The sequence below is a fragment of the Nicotiana tabacum genome, chromosome 16, assembly GCF_000715075.1.
Source record: "Nicotiana tabacum cultivar K326 chromosome 16, ASM71507v2, whole genome shotgun sequence".
NCBI lineage: Eukaryota > Viridiplantae > Streptophyta > Magnoliopsida > Solanales > Solanaceae > Nicotiana > Nicotiana tabacum.
Window position 1 is genome coordinate 22,366,131 of NC_134095.1, and position 22,834 is coordinate 22,388,964.

The following is a 22,834-nucleotide window of genomic DNA, read 5'->3' on the forward strand; positions in this document are numbered from 1 at the left end:
ATACACCAAGATGGGACTCAAGAATAAAGTCTATAGAAGATAAAATATTCAAAAAGATAAATCTAAATTATATGAAAGGAAACATATTCATTACATTGTAGTTTGCTACTCATAATCGATAAAATACTTTGTGTCGTGCTAATAAAGATACTTGAAATAACTTAGTTTAAGTAGAAGTAGCATAATAAGTTTTAGGAATTAGTATTTTGAGTTTAATTACTTGTTGGCTTGTAATAGTTTTCATAATTCCAAGGCCGAAAGAAATTTAGTGCATTATTATTTTTATAAATTTACCAAATAAATATATTTTCCACATGTAAAATTTATTCGGTACGGTTCGGTATTTTTTCGGTTTATTTTTATAAAATAAAAAACTTACCCTAATTATCGGTGCGGTTATAGATTTATATAAAAACCTACGATTTCTTAAAAGGAAACCTAAAAATCGGTATGGTTCGGTCGATTTAGTCGGTTTTCGAATATCCATTGACACCCCTTCCGGCAGATAATGCAAGCTGTCAAGGTTTTTGGATATACATTAAAGTGAGTTGGATCGAGATGAGTTGAAGAATGAGTAATAAAGCCACCTGTCCAAATCAAAACTACTTTTCCATTTCTTTTCTTTTTATCTTTTTAATCTCAAGGTATATAAATGAGTAGTTAAACTATAAGTCATTGTACAATAAATCAGAGTTATATCTTACTGCAAACTCTTAGAGACCCTATGGTTGTTTTAGTTTTTCGTTATTCTATTTGTGTGAGAATTAACTTGTGAATTTATTTGCAGTTATAAAATGTAGCCTATGTTAACTATTGAGAAAAAGAAGAAATCAAAAGATTGAGTACCAAAAACAGAACTAGGCAGAAGTTTTATTATTAGCATCGACTGCCATTACAACCCCCTTTCACAGTTAGTTCCTAAAAGGGGGATTAGAAAGTTAAAACACAAAAAGTCCAATTTATGGATTTTTGTTACTTTGAGTATAAATGTAATCTAGATGAGCAGCCATTGTCCTCCTCTTCAAACATTCCTCTTCCTCCACTCCTTCACATTTTGCTTCCTTTATCTCAATTTTCCCTTCACTTGCAACCTGCCCGTAAAACAGAACACAAATCAATTAATACACCATACATTAATTTCTTTTTTACACCATCGAGTTAAAATAACTCACAACGTGTAACGGACTATAATAAACCTAAATTAGTAACGCAAGAATTAAAGTAAATAACTTAATCTGTTAGGAGTAACATATACACACATACTAATAATTACCAAAAAAAAAAGAAAATAGTGCGGTGCACAAGTATCCCGGGTTCACGCAGAGTCTGCGGAAGGACCGCACCCAAGAGGTGTACTGTAGGCAACCTACTTTGATGCAAGCATCAATGGCTTATTTCACGACTCAAACCTACTACAAAGCTTTTTTTACATTGATCGCGTTCAGTAGCGGAACCAGAATTTTCATTAAGAGGAGTCAAAACATAAAGAAGTAAACATGCGAAGAAGCCAAGTGATGTCAATATATAATGTATATAATTTTTAGTGGTTTCACCACTGATCGCATTAACCTACCACAATCATTCTCCTTTTATCCTGGATTAGGACTGATTATACTCATGAAACTCACATAGACGGAGTCATTAAAACCCAATAAACAGAATATCAAGAACACGTCAATAAAAAATAAACCAGTAGAATCTTGATATATAGATAAAATAAAGAAGAAAATATAAGAGATGGATTGACTTGCATGAAATTGGGGCTTCGCCACAGAAGAATCAGGACGAGCAGCAAATGTGAGAGTGAGGCAAAGAAGAAATGCCACAATGAAGAGAGTGCACAACTTTGACATGTTTTCTTCTTCTTTACCCCTAAGAGATTGAATTCTTTTGTTGTTCTTTTTTGGCTAAGTTAGAAGAGAATTTATAGGCAAATGTGCTTTCTTTTTCTAACTCATGTCAAGATTTGATTGGATTTTGATAATCAATTACCATTAAATCGTTGACGTGTGATAAAGCCAAGCGGTTGTTAGAATGGTGCGAAATAACTCCATAAATAAATTGGTTAGCAAGTAGAACTAGCCAAATTTGTACATTCCAGAAATGGGAATTAAATTGCTAATTAAGAGAATCACTCATGGTGGAGGATGAGTATCTAATTCAATTCATTAAAAAAAATCCTTATATTTATATGGTTTTCTTTTTCTTTTTTTGGATTTTCATTACAATTTTGCAGAAACAAAAAAGAAGAACATACAAGTAACGTCAAAACAAGAGATCGCAAAAATTCTGAAGGAATACAGTGAAGTATCTACTCCAGTAGTTCTGGGTTTCTGGCGATCGCAGCAGAAAAAACGGCGAAAGGAACGGGTTTATTCACGTTCAGCATCAATACGCACATCCGAGTGATAGTCTCGAGCGATTGAGGTGAGAACACCTTGGAAGACAGAGATGTCCATCTTCGTCCACGCGTCGGGAACTACAGTCCAGAAAGGTCCTTGAAGAAGGTTGGCCTGTTCAGCTGCAGTGGCAGCTAAGTTGAACTGGTAGGTGGAAGCAGCATAGTAATGTGCATTTGGGAGGTCGACTATTGATGTGGTGGCGGTGAAACGGGTGTTAGCCGTTGATCTCAGACAGTAATGGCCTGCTTCGTCAGCGTGGTCACACTGGGTGTTGGTGTGGGCTCCAGTCTGAGCGGACCAGACAGGTCCTTGGAACAGGTTGGAGTGGCCAGAGAGGAGGCAGCGAACTGAACCGGCAGCTGAGCTGTTGGGGGAGCATTCAGCTAGGGAGCAGGAGCCTTTCCAAAACTGGCAGTATTTGGACATCATTGCGGCCAGAGGACCAAACCATGTAGAATCTTCCTTTAAACGAAGCGCGGAGATCCAGGAGTCCTGGACAGCATCCTCTGTTATGTTGAGATTAGCAGGGAGGTTGAGGAAGCTGAGGGAGTTGGCAGCATCTTGCCATAACCGGAGGCCACCGGTAGCTTGGAAGCTAAAGCCGGGAGAGGCCAAGTTGATCAGCTCGTTGGCACTGTGGTTACAGGCAGTACCGAAGAGAGTCGCAATGCGGCAGGGGCCGTCCACGTCATTGAAAAACAGAGTTTCAGTCGTGGCAGCTCTCAAAGCAGCGGCTCAGGTAGAGCGGAGCTTCGAGATTTGGAGGCTGATGTTTGGCAGGTGACTGGCGAAGGCGTTGTTGAAAGCGTATCTTCGGTCTTGGGACCAGCTGGGAGAGGCGGGGAGACATTCCCGAAGGAATTGTCAGCACTGGGCCAGAAGCAAGATAGGTTTTTGAAACCATAGACAAGGGGGCCGGGAACTCTAAGGTCCTCCAGGGGGTAGAGGATCAGGAACTCTCTTAGAAAAAGAGAGATGTCTGAACCGAGGCGGAGGGTGTCCGAGGATTCCATTGCTCTCATTACTTGAATGTAAAAGAGCACAGAAATGTAGATCTGGGAGTAGGGGGATACCCATCCCAAACAGTTGTCAGTCCACCTTTTGGTGGCAGCCATCAGAAAATCCATGCAATTGAGGTAATACAGGATTGTGGCAAAGCAAGGAATGTAAGTGGATACACGAGGGTTGTACATTCTCGTGAGCGGAAAGTTGACAGCAGTGGCGGCAATAGCCGTCTCAATAGCGGGGTCGTGACGAGCAGGTGGCTCGACTTGGAGGCGACGGGCTTGGAAGCGTTGCCTTTTGGCGGCAGCTTCAGCTCCGTCTCTTTGAGCTTCTTGGTCGCGTTCAGCCACTAGGTCCCTTGTGGGGTTGGCTACGCCGACCCGGCGAGCTACATCTTGGAGGGGAATGGCAGAGTTTTTGTAAGTCATAATGAGTTTTCAAAGCAGAAAAGAATCTAAAGTCTAGAGACACGCAGTTTGAATTGCATATCATAGTCCATGTTTACTTGGAGAAAAATATGACAATGGAATTTTTTTATGACACGACGAATTATAAATTAGTTTAAAACTTGTACTCCCTCTGTAGCAACCTGTTTGATTGTGCACGAAGTTTAAGAAAAAATAATTTTTTTGGAATTTGTGGTCCTAAACAACTCAAAAAGGGTTCACAATTTTTATGTGGTTATAAAAGCTTCTCACTAAGAATAAAATTAAGAATTTAAGCTAAATTATTTTCAAATTTAGGAATGAGTCATTCTTCAACCTATCATTCCCCAAACCTGTTTCCCTGCATTTATCTTCCTAATTTTTGGAACATACACATGTTCTCTTTTAACAGTGTAAAACCTGGAAAGTTATCTATCTATTTATTTATTTATTTTGCTCTCTCTCGCCTGAACTTGTCTCCAGTTTCATGTAGGGATCTTTACACATATAGCCTGTCAAATTCACTATTCATTTTTTAATAGGTATATATAGATTATACATGGTTATAAATATATTATACATAAATTACATATATATATATATATATATATTATATTCCATGGCTATTTTTAGTTTAGTCGGTTGAGTGAGCGCTATTTAGGTTAATTCTTCTTTCATGTATAGTAATGTTCCCTTTTGCACCTTTGGGTTTAAAACCGAATATTGGCCCATCTTGTAAAGCTTTACCAAGAATGGATCAACACAACACATTTGAACTTTTAAATCCATATAATCGGTTGAACCTTTAAGTTTAAAACCGAATATTGGCCCATCTTGTAAAGCTTTACCAAGAATGGATCAACACAACATATTTGATCTTTTAAATCCATATAATCGGTTGAAGTGCAGAAATAGCCGCATTTAACACTGTTGTTTAAAGCGTAAAAATTGCACGGGACGTCCTATTTGATCACCCCAATTTAACCTATACTTATTTTTTTTAAAGTTTTAACTTGTACCCACTTTTTAAACAATTTCAGGCTTCTTTCTCCTCCTCCTTTGTTTTCTTCTTTTTCTTCTACTTCTTCTTTCTTCTGCTGCTGTTGGTGCTGTTATAAAACTTCAGTTCATGGGATGATTGTCATAAGTGTGTTTATCAGATTATTTAAAAATAAATTATAAATAATTACGTAAGTTAGTAAACAATAATTTGTGAATATTTCCACGTAATTCTGTTCTTTTCACGTTTATTGTGTCCAAAATTTATGATTTAGATACTATTGGCAATATAATTATTTTATAGTAGTAATACACTATGAAAGAATAGGGTGATTATTTATCTAGTATGCTAGAAAGCTTTTTCAAAAACTTCAGCTTATGTAGTGCTGAATTTTTACAAATGAACTAAATAACTTCAGCATCTTTTGCTGAAGTTTTTGAAAAAGCTTTATGACAAAACTAATGAATCCAGGACCAAAAAACTTCAGTTTATATAGTGCTGGAGTTTTTACAAATGAACTAAATAACTTCAGCATTTTTTGCTGAAGTTATGCTGAAGTTTTTGAAAAAGCTTATCCAGGACAAAAAAAACTTCAGCTTATTTAGTGCTGAAGTTTTTACAAATGAACTAAATAACTTCAGTATCTTCTGCTGAAGTTTTTGAAAAAGCTTTATGACAAAACTAATGAATCCAGGACAAAAAACTTCAGCTGTTTTAGTGCTGAAATTTTTACAAATGAACTAAATAACTTCACCATCTTATCCAGGACAAAAAAACTTCAGCGTATTGCCTTTGCTACTTCATGACCGTCTACTAGAATGCTGAAGTTTTGCGTGATTGAATTTGCTGCTTCAGCCCCGTATGCTAAAGTTACGCGAAAAAATGGGTACGCTTGTAATTTTTTTTGCAAAGCGGGCACAAGTTAAAACGTGACCCAAAAGGCGGGTATAGATGCAAATCCCCCATTTAAAACTCAGTCCGTCAAATAGTTATTTAAAACTCAGTCTAGTCACTCTTAAATAAGTCAATACATGTATTTAATACCCTTCCATTTTTCTGCTACGCTTCTTCTTCTTCTTCTTCTTCTTCTTCTATGGCATTGCTACTGCATCTTCTTCTTCGTATTATTGTAGGATTGTTTCAAATTAAACGCTAGTGTAGTATATAATTTGAATTTACTCTTAAACTCTAAAGTCTGGCAATAATAAGCAAAAGACTTGTGTTGAAACATGGGAAAAAAGAGAGCAAAACATAAGAGATTCTATTATTTTTTCTTTAATTTTAAGAATGGGACATATCTAGTGTAGGCCAGGTTGTGACTAATTATTTAAGGCCATGGAGATCAAGGGCTATTACTATTATGATGAAGAGAAACTTTCAGAAATTACTATGTTTTAGTGGTTATAATTAGCTAGTTGTAGCTACCATTTACTATATTACTTCATATAATTATGTTTTCAGGTTTTTAGAGTGTATTTGATGTATTTAAGCTACTGTATTCATGAATACAGTAGCATTTCTCGGGGTGAAACGCAGGATTACAGCTATACAGATTATTGTATTCGACTGTATTCACGACATGAAACAGGGGATTGCACCTAGAGAGATTATTGCATTCGACTATATTCGTGATATGTATTTGTGAATACAGTAACGTAAATAGTGCAATTCATGGTCTATTCCGCTATTTTTAAACAGAAAGTGAATCAATTAACACGATAGAATCCTAAAATAACTCAACAAATACAATTATAAATCTGAATACATAAAATACATAAATTATATTAATTAAAAAAAAATATGAATACGTTGATGGAATATAGCGAGACAGTGAATACATTGAAATACAATGAAAAAAGAAGACAATGAAATACATAGAATACATCGAGATACATTGAAAATATATTAACAGAATCTTCAAGTTGCTCAGCCCCAAACTCTGTCATCTTTGTTCAAGAACAGCCCTAATGTCGTCTCATCGATAGCAGATTTCGAACCTCTAGAATAAAAGAAGATTTTTCAGCAATTTCCCAAACTTTCTCCCACCACCTCCGCGGCGTCGCTTCTTTTCTCTCTCGACCATCTCCAACTCAGTCATCAGAGCAAGTTCCGTCTTCATCCTTGAGTGCAAAAATGCACAACCCAGTTAGTTTTTGCCACGGAAGAGAACGAATGCTTTGATGGGTCACTGTATTTGAAGGTATAAACAACTGGGGTTTGAGCAATCTTGGAATAAAAAGGAAGAATTTGTGAAATTGGGCTGATACGAAGAGGAAATTGAGGTTGTATTCTGTCACGACATGGATTTTCTACCCTCGGGAGTCGTGATGGCGCCTACTAATATGAGCTAGGCAAGCCAAGCCTTTAATCTAATTACCTCATTAACCAATTATTTCTATTTAACAATTAACAGGCGATAACGTGATAACAACAGAAATTCAAATTCAAGCGGAAGATAACGATAAAATATATGAAAACTGTATCTATTACAAATACTGAATCCTTAACCGCCCAAAATCTAGTGTCACACTGTCACAGACAAACTAGGATTAACTGCATACAGGGTCTGAAGAAAAACAACAATACACTGTTTCAGAATATAAGAAGATGAAATAGAAAAATAGGGATAAAGAGAAACGCTAGAGCCTGCGGATGTCTGCAGGTCTACCTTGGATCACCGGGTGGACTGAAGGAAGCCCCCAAGCTACGGTCCAAGAGCTGCTCTGAGATCTGCACATAGTGTAGAGTGTAGCATCAGTACAATCGACCCCATGTACTAGTAAGTGTCTAGCCTAACCTCGGCGAAGTAGTGACGGGGCTAGGACCAGACTACTACATAAACCTGTGCAATTCAAATATATACAGCAGAAAAGAAATGCAGAAACAAATAAGTAAATATGGGAGGGGGAGACATGCTTCGGGGAATAACAGGTAAAACAGGACATCAAGAGAACTAAAAGGAACCAAAATCCAACAACTAACAAGGATAAGGAAAACAAAGGCAGATTTCACTTTCCGTTCACATCTTGTTGCATGCGTGCAACCCGATCCCATTTATCATATCTTGTGGAAGTCATGCCACCCGCTCCCATTTCATTTATCTCGTGGTAGGCGTACCACCCTCTCCCATTTCATTATATCTTGTGGTAGGCGTACCGCCCACTTCCATTTCATTATATCTTGTGGTAGGCGTACCACCCGCTCCCATTTACAAACCAACAATAATCACAAGGAATCTCGGCAAGGGAACAAAAGCAACATAATAACTTCCCGGCAAGTGAACAATAATATTTCAACAACATCCTGGTAAGGGAACAATACTATCAAACAAACATCCCGACAAGGGAACATTAACATAAAAACAAACATCCCGGCAAGGGAACAATTTTGATAATAACTTATGAAGTACAATAAACTACAACAGAGTCATAGCAATTATAAAACAAGACTCACAGGCATGCCTGACACCGACGTATAGATACTCGTCACCATGCCTATACATCGTACTCCACAATTAACACGTAGCAAATAAGACACGACTCCTAATCTCTCAAGCTAAGGTTAGACCAAACACTTACCTCGATACCACGGATACAATTTACGATTCAACTATAGCTTTACCCCTTGATTCCACTACCAATTCGCTCGTATCTAGTCACAAGTTACTTGATTACAACAATAAACGCTAAATGAATCAATTTGAATGCATGAAAATGAATTTCCCAAAGTTTTGCCCAAAAGTCAAAAATCAGCCCCGCGGCCACATGGTCAAAACCCGAGGTTCAAACCAAAACCCGATTACCCATTCCCCCACGAACCCAACTATATAATTTGTTTTGAAATTGGACCTCAAATCGGGGTCCAAATTCCTAATTTTTGAAAAACCTAGGATCTACCCAAAAACACTCAATTTCCCTCATGAAATCATTGATTTAAAGTAAATCTAGTTAGAAATGACTTACAATTGATTTGGAGAAGAAGAAACTTTTGAAAAATCGCCCTAATGTGTTTATGTTTTGAGAGGATATGAAAAATGAGTTTAAAATTGGCTAAGTATAAAAGTTGCAGGTCGCAGGTATGGGAATTGCGAACCCCGACCTCTGCTATGTTGGGAAATGCGAAACAGGGTTCGCAAATAAGGAAAATGGGATCTTCGCATTTGCGACTTGGGAATTGCGGAGAATGGGTCGCATTTGCGACCCAAGGCTGAACGGGGGATTTCGCATTTGCGAAGGAGTACTCGCATTTGCGAGCAAATCAGTCCTGGGCTGATTTCGCATTTGCGATCTAGCCTTCACAATTGCGAACTCGCATTTCTGAGCCAGGCTTCGCAAATGCGAAGCCTGCAGGCCTGGGCACAGCAGCAAAAATCCTGCAATTTTTCTAAGTTCAAAATGCACTCCGTGGCCTTTCCAAAACTCACCTGACCTCGGGGCTCCAAACCAAGTATACACACAACCTCAAAAATATCCCACGGACTTATTTGTGTACTCATATCACCAAAATAACACCAGAAACATCGAATTACACCTCAATATCAATGAAATTTATCAAAACTTCTTAAACATCAATTTTCCAATTAAGGCCTGAATCACGTCAAACGGACTCCATTTCTTACCAAACTTCACAGATTTATCTTATATCCTATATAAGACCTGTATTAGGTGCCGGAACTAAAATACGGGCCCGATACCATCATGTTCTAATCAAATTTTATTTTAAATTCCTTTAAATAATTCCAGAAAACAATTTCTTTCAAAAATTCATTTCTCGGGTTTGGGACCTCAGAATTCGATCCCGGGCATACACCCAAGTCCCATATTTTCCTACGGACCCTCTGAGACCGTCAAATCATGAGTCCAGGTTCGTTTACCCAAAACGTTGATCGAAGTCAAATAAATTCATTTTATAGTCAAAATATATCATTTTCACAGATTTTCATATTTAGGCTTTCCGGCTACGCGCCGGTCTACGCACGCAAATTGAGGTGATGCTAGAAGAAGTTTTTAAGACCTCAGAACGTAGAATTTCATTTTAATACAAGTGATGACCTCTTGGGTCATCACATTCTCCATCTCTAAAATAACCGTTCGCCCTCGAAAGGACATAAGTAGGAAGTACCTGAGTCGGGGAAAAGATGGGGATAACGGCTCTGTATATCGGACTCGGACTCCTACGTCGATGCCTCAGGAGGCTGACCTCTCCACTGAACACGAACAAAAGGAAAACTCTTCGATCTCAACTGACGAACCTGCCGGTCTAGAATAGCTACCGGCTCCTCCTCATATGACAAGTCCTTGTCCAATTGGGCAGTGCTGAAATCTAACATGTGGGGTGGATTGCCATGATACTTCCGAAGCATGGACACATAAAATACTGGATGCACGGTTGTTAAGCTCGGCGGCTACGCAAGTCTATAAGCCACCTCTCCCACTCGATCAAAAATCTCAAACGGGCTAATGAACCTAGGGTTAAGCTTGCCATTCTTCCCAAATCTCATCATGCCCTTCATAGACGACACTCGAAGCAATACCCGCTCACCGACCATGAAAGCCAAATCACGAACCTTGCGGTCGGCATAACTCTTTTTCCTAGACTGAGCTGTACGAAGCCTATCCTGAATAATCCTGACCTTGTCCAAGGCCTCCTGAACCAGATCCGTACCCAACAACCGAGCCCTCCCGGCTCAAACCATCCAACCGGAGATTGACACCGCCTACCATATAAAGCCTCATAAGGGGCCATCTGGATACTCGACTGGTAGCTGTTGTTGTAGGCAAACTCTACTAAAGGTAAAAACTGATCCTACGAGCCTCAAAAGTCAATGACACAAGCTCGGAGCATATTCTCCAAAATTTGAATAGTTCGCTCGGACTGCCCGTCCGTCTGAGGATGAAACGCTGTGCTCAACTCAACCCGTATGGCCAACTCTCGCTGAACTGCTCTCTAGAAGCATGAGGTAAACTGCGTACCTTGGTCCGAAATGATAGACACGGGCATACCATGAAGGTGAACAATCTCCCGAATATAGATCTCAATTAACCTCCCAGAAGAACAGGAGACTTCCACTGGAATGAAATGCGCTGACTTGGTCAACCTATCAACAATGACCCATACTGCGTCGAACTTCCTCCGAGTCTGCGGGAGTCCAACAACGAAATCCATAGTGATCCGCTCCCACTTCCACTCGGGAAGCTCAATCCTCTAAAATGAACCACCGGGCTTCTGATGCTCGTACTTAACCTACTGACAATTCAAACACCGAGCCACATATGCAACAATATCCTTCTTCATTCTCCGCCACCAGTAATGCTGCCGCAAATCTTGATACATCTTCGTGCGCCTGGATGAATAGAGTACCGAGAGCTATGGGCCTCCTCTAAAATCAACTCTCGGAGCCCATCCACATTAGGCACACAAACTCGACCCTGCAATCTCAAAATTCCGTCATCACCTAAGGTAACCTACTTGGCACCTCCGTGCTGCACCGTGTCTCTAAGGACACACAAATGGGGATCATCATACTACTGATCACGGATACGCTCCAATAAAGAAGAACGAGCGACCGTGCAAGCTAACACCTGACTGGGCTCAGAAACATCCAACCTCACGAACTAATTGGCCAAAGCCTGAACATCCAAAGCAAGCGGCCTCTCACCGACCGGAATATAAGCAAGACTGCCCATATTGGCTGACTTCCTACTCAAGGCATCGGCCACCACAATGGCCTTTCCTGGATGATATACGATGGTGATATCATAATCCTTCAACAACTCCAACCACCTCCTCAGCCTCAAATTCAACTCTTTTTGCTTGAACAAATACTGAAGACTCTTGTGATCCGTGAACACCTCACATGCCACGCCATACAGATAATGCCTCCAAATCTTCAACGCGTGAACAATGGCTGCCAACTCCAAATCATGAACCGGATAGTTCTTCTCATGAATCTTCTACTGCCATGAAGCATAGGCAATAACCTTGCTATCCTACATCAACACTGCACCAAGTCCAATATGAGATGCAGCACAATAGACTGTATAAGGCCCTGAACCTGTGGGCAAAACCAACATCGGTGCCGTAGTCAAAGCTGTCTTGAGCTTTTGAAAGCTTGCCTCACACTCATCTGACCATCTGCACTGGCACCCTTCTGGGTCAACCTGGTCATCGGGGCTGCGATCGATGAAAACCTCTCCACAAACCGACGATAGTAGCCTACCAATCCCAAGAAACTCCGAATCTCTGTAGCTGATGCTGGTCTAGGCCAGTTCTTGACTGCCTTAATCTTCTTCGAATCAACCTAAATACCCTCTACGGATACAATATAACCCAGAAATGTAACTGAACTCAACCATAACTCACACTTTGAGAACTCTAAGATTTTTCTCGTGCTCCTCCCGACTGCGGGAATATATCAAAATATCATCAATGAAGACTATCACGAATGAATCCAAATAAGGCCTGAACACTCGGTTCATCAAATCCATAAAAGCTACTGGGGCATTTGTCAACCTGAAAGACATAACCATGAACCCATAATGCTCGTATCGAGTGCGGAAAGCTATCTTAGGGACATCGGATGCCCTAATCCTCAACTAATGGTAGCCAAATCTCAAGTCAATCTTCGAAAATACCTTGGAACCCTGAAGCTGATCAAACAAATCATCAATCCACGACAATGGATACTTATTCTTGATTGTAACCTTGTTCAACTGCCGGTAATCAATACACATTCTCATCGACCCATCATTCTTCTTAACAAACAACACCGGCGTACCCCAAGGCGAAACACTGAGTCTAATGAAACCCTTCTCAAGCAAGTCTTGCAACTGCTCCTTCAACTCTTTCAACTCAGGCGGGGCCATACGATACGGCGGGATAGAAATGGCTGAGTGCCCGGAGCCAAATTAATGCAAATGTCAATATCCCTGTCAGGCGGCATACCCGGCAGGTCTGAAGGGAAAATCTCTGGAAACTCACGAATAACAGGCACAAAATCAATAGAAGGAACTTCGATACTAGAATCACAAACATATGCCAAATAGGCCAAACACCCCTTCTCGACCATACGTCGAGCCTTCACATAAGAGATAACACTACGGGTCGAATGACCAGGAGTCCCTCTCTACTCTAAATGAGGCAAACCTGGTAAAACTAAGGTCATAGTCTTGGCATGACAGCCCAAGATAGCGTGGTAAGGTGACAATCAGTCCATCCCCAATATGACATCAAAATCAACCATGTCTAGAAGCAACAAATCTACATGAGTCTCAAGGCCCCCAATCATTACTATACATGAACGATGGACTCGATCTACCACAATAGAATCACTCACCGGTGTAGATACATAAACAGGATCACTCAAAGAATCACTAGGCATGACCAAATACGGTGCAAAATAAGATGACACATATGAGTACATAGACTCTGGATCAAATAACATTGAAGCATCTCTATCACAAACCAGAATCGTACCTGTAATAACTACATCTGAAGCCTCAGCCTCGGGCCTGGTTGGGAGAGCATAACATCGGGGCAGGGCCCCATCATCCTAAACCACATCTCTGGGACGACCTGCTGCTGGCTGGCCTCCACCTCTAACGGCCTGAGCTCCACCTCTAATACCTCTACCTCCACCTCTAGCACCTCTACCCCCACCTCTAGCTGGCTGGGCGGGCTGTGAAAAAACTGGTGCCTGAACTATGGCACGGGAACCCTGATGCTGCTCGCTGTTTGAGGGCAATACCTATCAATGTTCCTCGTGTCGCCACAAGTTAAACAAGCCCTCGGCTGCTGGGGCTGACGACCCTGGAAACTCTGAAGCGGCGGTGCACTGATAGGAGCTGGTGGTGCACTGTAGGACTGCTGATCAAAATACTGCATCTGAGGACCACGACCACCTGAAGCACCGTGAGAAACCTGGAGTGCTGACTGAAAAGGCCTAGGGGGATGGCCTCTACCATATGAATCCCTACCTCCAGACGGGGTACCACTGAATCTGCCTGAATAATGGGGTCTCTTGTCTGACCCATGACCACCTCCCTGTGATAGAACCATCTCCACTATCCTAGACACATTGGCCACCTCTTGGAAAGTAATATCACTCCCAGCCTCCCTAGCCATCTGAAGATGAATCTGCTGAATAAGACCGTTAATAAACCTCCTCACTCACTCTCTCAGTGGGAAGTATGACAAGAGCATGCCGAGCTAGGTCAATGAATCTGGTCTCATACTGGGTAACCGTCATGGAACCCTGCTGGAGGTGCTTAAACTGCCTCCTATAGGCCTCTCACTGAGTAATGGGGAGAAACTTCTCCAGAAATAGTTGAGTAAATTGCTCCCAAGTCAAGGCTGGTGATCCGGCTAGTCTAGCCAAGCAATAATCTCTCCACCAAGTCTTGGCGGATCCAAACAAGCGAAAAGTAGCAAAACGACCCCATTGGTATCAACTATACCCATGTTCCTGAGAACCTCGTGGCAGCTATCTAGATAATCCTAGGGATCCTCAGTAGATGCACCGCTGAAAGTAGTAATGAAAAGCTTGGTGAACCTGTCCAACCTCCACAAAGCATCGGCAAACATAGCTACTCCATCACCGGTCTGAGCTACCATACCCGACTGAACTGCTCCAACTGGCTGAACCCCTGGAGTCTAAATCTGGGGAGCTACTTACTCGGGAGTGCGAGTAGCAAGAGTCTGGGCTTCTCCTCCAGCCTGAGAGACGGCTGGTGCTACAGGAAGCAAACCTGCCCGGGTGACACTCTCCATAAGGCCCACTAGTCGGACCAGAGCATCTTGAAGAACTGGGGTAGCAATAAACCCCTCTAGGACCTGAGTTGGGCCCACTGGAACTACTGGGGTTGGACCTCATCATCAAAATCAACCTGAGGCTCTGCCACTGGTGCTGCTGCTCAGGCCTGAGCTCTACCCCTACCTTGGCCTCTAGCATGGCCTCGGCCTCGCCCTCTACCCCTTGTGGGAGCTGCTGCTAGGGACTCGGGCTGCTGGTCAGTGGATGAGGAAGCGTGTGTTCTCGCCATCTGCGAAAGAACAGAGTAGAAATTCAATTAGCATTGAGAAACCGAATCGCACGATAGGAAATAATAAATGTGAAGTTTTTCCTAACTCTGTAGCCTCTAGAGGATAAATACAGACGTCTCTATACCGATCCCTCAAACTCTACTAAGCTTGTCTGTGAACTGTGAGACCCATGTAACCTAGAGCTCTAATACCAACTTGCCATGATCCGGATTTCCCACCCTCAGGAGTCATGATGACGCCTACTAATGTGAGCTAGGCAAGCCAAGCCTTTAATCTAATTACCTCATTAACCATTATTTCTATTTAACAATTAAAAGGCTATAATGTGATAACAGCGAAAATTCAAATTCAAGCGAAAGACAACGATAAAATATATGAAAATTGTATCTATTACAAATACTGAATCCTTAACCGCCCAAAATCTGGTGTCACATTGTCACAAACAGACTAGGATTAACTGCATACAGGGTCTGAAGAAAAATAACAATACACTGTTTTGGAATATAAGAAGATGAAATAGAAAAATAAGGATAGAGAGAGACGCTAGGGCCTGCGGATGTCTGCAGGTCTACCTTGGATCTCCAGGTGGACTGAAGGAAGCCTCCAAGCTACGGTCCAAAAGCTGCTCCGCGATCTGCACATAGTGCAGAGTGTAGCATCAGCACAACCGACCCCATGTGCTGGTAAGTGTCTAGCCTAACCTCGACGAAGTAGTGACGAGGCTAGGACCAGACTGCCACGTAAACATGTGCAATTCAAATATATACAGCGGAAAAGAAATGCAGAAACAAACAAGTAAATATGGGAGGGGGAGACATGCTTCGGGGAATAACAGGTAAAACAGGACATCAAGAGAACTATAAGGAACCAAAATCCAACTACTAACAAGGATAAGGAAAACAAAGGCAGATTTCACTTTCCGTTCACATCTTGTTGCAGGTGTGCAACCCGATCCCACTTCTCATATCTTGTGGCAAGCGTGCCACCCGCTCCTATTTTATTTATCTCGTGGTAGGCATACCACCTGCTCCCATTTCATGTATCCTGTGGTAGGCGTACCACCCGCTCCCATTTCATTATATCTTGTGGTAGGCGTACCACCTGCTCCCATTTACAAACCAACAATAATCACAAGGAATTCCGACAAGGGAACAAAAACAACATAATAACTTCCCGGCAAGGGAACAATGATATTTCAACAACATCCCGGCAAGGGAACAATACTATCAAACAAACATCCCGGCAAGGGAACATTAACATAAAAACAAACATCCCGACAATGGAACATATAATTTCATATTTAGGCTTTCCGACTACGCACACAAATCAAGGTGATGCTAGAAGAGGTTTTTAAGACTTCGGAACATAGAATTTCATTTTAAAATAAGTTTGGGTCATCACATATTCATGGTGAAAACTGGCGTTGAGAGAGAGAGGGTAGAGAAAAATCTGAAAGAATGAGAGAGAAAAATAATATAAAGTGTATTTTATGGCTTAAGGGTAGGAGGTGACCATAAATAGATATTTGGCTATAAATATCAAAAAGTAGCTATGGAATATAATTTTTTAAAAGGGTATTTATTTAAAATAAATAAGGTATCAACCTTTACTACAAGAGGTAAAAATTCCTCTGATAATGCATTTTTACACATTTGGACTCATAATTGCATTCGAAACATGCCAAGGCTTAGCTCTACTCTAATTTGCTTCTTCATGTTGTCCATATTCTTACCATTATTTTCATGTGTTCATTATTTTATTCTATGAGCCCGTGAAAAGAAATGTGACATATTTGTTAATTATATTTCAACTTCCTCTAAAATTGGTCTTTATGCACAGATAGAGTAATAGATGTTCTTTTTTATCTATGATCTACTGGGGCCTTCTAATCCTTTTATCACTTAATTTGGAAAAGAAAATATTATCTAGTGGTTAATAAGGTGAATATCTCTCAAATCTAATTATATTATATCCCATTTAGGGGTAAATACACAAATCACTATACCAAAATCAAAAATTTTGGTATATGGTATTCAGTATTTGGGTATTTCGTATGGTATTTGATTTAAGTTTTAAAAATATTTGGTATTAGGTATGGTATTTAAAAAAATATTAATTATTGATATACCAATACCGTACTGGAAGAGTATATACTAAGTTATACATTATACATATTATTGATTGTAATGTACTATAAGTTACACAATACTTTTCTTTGGCCTTCACGTTGAGGTCGGCTACGTATTGTTTTTACGGTTTTAGGATATTTTTCTTACTTCATTTTTATTGGATTAATCCTTATTGTATTCTCTAAGTTTAGCAATTAATTCAAAAAATGGAAGTCATATCTAACGATAGCCATGAATTGGAAGCAGTGGAAACAATGAACCTTCTAAGCCAAGCTCCCGCCTGAGCTTTATCAGCAACTCATCGTTGTTCCCTCAAATTCACCGACCCTATTCCTCATCTCTTCTCCCACCACCGGCCCACTAAAGTCTCCACTACTAACCCAATTCACGGCCCAAAAAATCGCCCTAAACCCCTCACTCTTGCTAACGCTGAATCTTCTTCCGGCGCCGGCGCTCCTCATCAAACTAATACTACTACTACTAGTACTAGTGGATCAAAATAATGGGCCAACTTGTTTCGTCTCAGATGATGGAATCACTTTCGTAGGCCAAGATATTGTTCCTCTTGAAGGTGTCCAGTTTGAGAAACCCGATTCTTCTTCCTTTAGTGATAAACTCAACAAATGGGGGTAAGTCTTTGTTTATCTGATTAGTACCTCCTCTGTCCAAATATATGCAATGCACTTTTCTATTAGTCTATCCACTTTTAATATGTAGAAATTTTTTTCCTTTAAACTTCTAGTTTACCCTTAATGAGATGATTACAGAAGGATTATATAATACTCTGTTAGTGTGTTATTGATTATTGGTATTAAACGTCCCCGAAATGGAGTGGGGTGGATATGTGATCCAATATGTATTGCTATAATAAATAATAAAATAGTAAACTTTCTGGAAAAACAGAAACAGAAAATTAGTAGAACCAGAACGACAAAATAAATTCTGAAAAATAATATAGGAATAAATCGAGCCCACTGAATACAGTGTGTATCCTTACGGAAATTATTCCCATCAAGTATCCGAGGTGCTGGAATATATCCTCTCACGATAGAATGATTTAACTCACCAGCGTATTGGTACCAAAAACTCTGGTGAACGACAAACCACTCAATGGTCGTAAAACACAATGGAAAATATTGTGCAGAAGAAGAAGAAGATAATCAGAAAATTTAGTAAGTAAAATTTTTGGGATTCAAGGCATATTTATAGCCCATTTGGCATTGTTTCTGAAAAGGTTTGCAACCTTTCAGAACAACCATAGCTGTTGGAACAGCTGAGAATATTGCGGAAAAGTTAGGAAACAGATTTAAAATAATCCAGAAAAAAAAACGGACCAGACCGGATCGGGTTGCGGGTTATTTCCGATTGAATTTTTGTTAGTTAATTAAATAATTGAAAGGAATTTTATCCAAAAAGATTAATCAATCGATCTTTGACCAAATCCGAAGTCGAAGCCGAGTCGAGCGAGCGAGCAACGACGACGGCGCGAGGCTTGCCTTCTTCTTAACTCTTTAAGAGCTAGAAGAAGAGCAATTATATATATACCCATCAAAAGTCTTTTCTTCCTCCAATATGGGACAATGTCCCTTTGCCAAGGAGAGGGAAACTCTAATATTTCATTTTCCCTCCATTTCCCATTCTCCCTCTTTAAGTTACACAAAGCTTAAAATTAAGTTACACCAAGCTTAAAGCCCAACAATCTCCCACATTAATGGGGAATGGCTATAAAATAAAGGAATGCACGGACGCGTGTGTGTTTTACATGCAAGAATTAATTGCATCTAGATAAGTAGATTTTCCTTTAAACTTTCCGTAGTAAACTTATATCGGATATACTTGGTCAATCGGTAGATTTGATATCTTTGAACCGTCGAGCTTTGTAGTGTACCTAGATAACATAAGTCACACAATCAATCCTTAACCATCTATGGTTCTCACGGTTGTATTCGTTCCAGCCATGAACACCACCTGGTTTCATGAGTGCTTAGAGAATGAGTCTTTACTTTCATTCTCCTTGAAGTGGCTTATACTTCACACTCATATAGGTGATTCCTAAATGTGTAATCCTAAAGATACACTATCTGTTCATATCCTGCCAAACTTAGTAAATCATTAAAAAGCTTGAAGCTTTATTGACTCATCAAAAAGCTTTAATTCTTTACCTCGATTTTGAATATTATCTTCATCACGAGAATGGATTGAGTTATTTGACAATGTTGAACCGTCATTAATAATTTTGTTTGATCTCTTTGAACCTAGCTCTTGAGATCTCCAGTCTGTTAGGTGGAGTTACCGCCATGATGACTTGTCCTAGACCTTAACCCCATTCTGTTTGATGATCTTTCAACTGCCTCTCTAGATAGGCCTTTTGTAAGTGGATCCGACACGTTATCTCTTGACTTTACATAGTCAATCGTGATAATACCACTAGAGAGTAGTTATCTAACGGTATTGTGTCACCATCGTATATGACGAGATTTTTTGTTATACATAACGCTCCCTGCCTTGCCTATTGCCGCTTGACTGTCACAATGTATACAAATATGTGCCAAAGTTTTGGGCCAAAATGGAATATCTTCCAAGAAATTCTGGAGCCATTCAGCTTCTTTACCGGTCTTATCTAAAGCTATAAATTCATATTCCATTGTAGAAAGGGCGATGCACGTTTATTTGGATGATTTCCAAAACACTGCTCCATCCCCAATTGTGAAAACATATCCACTCGTGATTTAACTTCAGATGATCCGGTGATCTAATTTGCATCACTATATCCCTCAATTATGGAGGGATATTTGTTATAATGCAAAGTATAATTTTGGGTATGTTTCAGATACCCCAAAACTCATTTCATTGCCATTCAATGTATTTGATTGGGATTACTTGTAAACTGACTCAGTTTGCTAATAGCACATGTTATATCTAATAGCGTACAAATCATGATATACATCAAACTTCCCAATACTCTTGCATAGTCCAGTTGTGAGTCACTTTCACCTTCATTCTTTTGAAGTATATAACTCACGTCAATTGGAGTCTTGGCAATCTTGAAATCCAAATACTTGAACTTGTCAAGTACTTTTTCAATGTAGTGAGATTGTGATAATGCTAGACCTTGTGGATACTTATGAATTCTAATTCATAAGATCACGTCAGCGGCTCCCAAGTCTTTCATGTCGAATTTTCTAGCCAACATGCGCTTAGTAGCATTTCTATCTACTATACTTTTACTCATTATCAACATATCATTAACATATAAACAAAAAATGACTTCATGACCTGCAGTGTTTTAATGTAAACACATTTGTCACATTCATTGATTTTAAACCCACTTGCCAACATCGTTTGGTCAAATTTGGCATGCCATTATTTGGGTGCTTGTTTAAGTCCATAAAGTGGCTTAACAAGTTTGCACACTTTCTTTTCTTTACCAGGAACCACAAAACCCTCAGGTTGTTCCATGTAAATCTCTTCCTCCAATTCTCTATTTAAGAAAGCTATTTTAACATCCATTTGATAGATTTTAAGACCATACACGACCGCTAGTGCCACTAACACCCTAGTAGATGTTATCCTAGTTACTGGAGAGTAAGTGTCAAAGTAATCAAGGCCTTCTTTTTGTTTATAACCTTTGATAACAAGTCTTGCTTTATATTTGTCAATAGTACCATCAACTTTCATTTTCCGTTTAAAGATCCATTTCGAACCTAAAGGCTTATTTCCTAGAGGAAGATCAACCAATTCCCATGTATGGTTATCCAAAATTGATTGAATCTCACTATTGACTTCCTCTTTCCAAAACGCTGAATCAGAAGATGACATAGCTGTTTTAAAAGTTTAAGGCTCATTTTCAAGCAAGAACATCACAAAATCTGGTCCAAAGGAAGTAGATGTTCTTTGACGTTTGCTACGCCTTGGATCTTCTACACTTGGAGTATTTTTCTTTTCCCGAGGTCGTTTAGGTCTTTCACTTAATGGCTCGCATTCAATTTTATACAGATAGATACTTTCCAAAAATTCAACATTATCTAATTCCATTACCGTATTAACATGAATTTCGTGATTATCGGATTTATGAACCAAAAACCGACATGGTTTACTGTTGTAGCATATCCAATAAAAATACAATCTACAGTTTTTTGTCTGATTTTAACCCTTTTAGGTAAAGGAACCTTTGCTAGAAACCCTCACACTTTGAAATATTTCAAGTTGGGCTTTCTTCCTTTCCATTTTTCATATGGAATAGATGGCGTTTTGCTATGGGGTGCTCTATTGAGTATTCGGTTAGCTGTAAGGATAGCTTCCCCCCACAAACTCTACAGTAATCCGAAACTTATTAATAAAGAGTTCATCATTTCCTTTATTTTCCGATTTTTCCTTTCCGCAATTTCATTGGATTGTGTGTAAGGTGCAGTAGTTTGATGGATAATTCCATATTCCGAACATATTTATACAAACAGAGATCCATATTCTCCACCCCTATTACTTCTAATTATTTTGATCTTTTTATTCAATTGATTCTCCACTTCATTCTTGTATTTCTTAAATGCTTCAATTGCTTCATCCTTATTATTAAGAAAATAAACATAACAATATCGAGTGCAATCGTCAATAAAAATAATAAAATACTTTTTTTCACCTCGAGACGGTGTCGACTTCATATCACAAATGTCAATATGAATTAAGTCTAAAGGACTTGAATTTCTTTCAACAGACTTATAAGGATGATTTACAAACTTAGATTCAACATATATTTGACATTTTAATTTATTACACTCGAATTTAGGCAATATTTCTAAATTGATTAATTCCGCAAGGTTTTGTAATTGACATCTCCTAAACGAATATACCATAAATCATTTTACTCCAATAAATAAGACGAAGCTGAAATTTTATTCATACTGTCAACAACCATTACATTGAGTTTGAAAAGGCCCTCTCTAAGGTATCCTTTTCCAACATATATTTCATTCTTGCTTACAACAACTTTATCAGAAACAAATACATATTTGAATCCATTCTTCACAAGTAAAGAAGTAGAAACTAAATTCTTCCTAATAGTACAAACATGAAGAATGTTGTTGAGCGTTAACACCTTGCCGGAGTCATCTTCAGGAATATCTTCCCATAACTTTCAATCTTGGCTATTGCATTATTTCTCATGGAAAGCTCTTCTTCGGGACCAGCATTAGAGTAAGTCGCAAATGCTTATTTGACAGCACAAATATGTCGAGTGGCTCCAGAGTCAATCCACTACTCCTTCGAATTTCCAACTAAGTTGCATTCCGAAAGCATTGCACACAGATCATCAATGTCATCATTCTTCTCCACTTTATTGGCTTGTCCCTTCTTCTTATCCTTTTTCGGGAGAAGACAATCAGGGGCTTTGTGACCAACTTTTCCACAATTGTAGCAATTGCCCTTGAATTTCTTTTTGTTCTGCTCCTTAGTCTGTCTAGAAGACCTCTTCCTTTCTTACTTTTTGGAGCAGTCTCCTCAACGATATTAGCTCCTATGATCATTGAATTTCCATGAGACTTCTTCTCGGCTGTTTTTGTTGTCTTACTCAATCTTGAGACGAATCACAAGATCTTCCAACTTCATTTCTTTGCGCTTCTGCTTAAGATAGTTCTTGAAATCTCTCCACAAAGGAGGTAATTTTTCAATCATTGTAGCCACTTGAAATGCTTTATTCACGACCATACCTTCAGCAATAAGGTCGTGAAAAATAAGTTGAAGCTCCTGAACTTGGGTTCCAACAGTTTTGCTGTCTATCATTTTATAGTCTAGAAACTTGGCAACCATTAACTTCTTCAAGCATGCATCTTCAGTCTT

General features: G+C 39.5%; 1 protein-coding gene across 1 annotated transcript; it reads right to left on the reverse strand.

Annotated features, from left to right (window-relative positions):
- Positions 1-867: 867 nt before the first annotated feature.
- On the reverse strand, positions 868-3,918 carry LOC107804744 (phytosulfokines 3). The gene is made up of 2 exons (XM_016628671.2): positions 1,752-3,918; positions 868-1,091 (listed from the first exon to the last, which is right to left on the reverse strand). The coding sequence occupies exons 1-2, from the start codon at positions 1,851-1,853 to the stop codon at positions 960-962; spliced, it is 234 nt and encodes a 77-aa protein (XP_016484157.1). The 5' UTR covers positions 1,854-3,918; the 3' UTR covers positions 868-959.
- Between the last annotated feature and the right edge of the window lie 18,916 nt (positions 3,919-22,834).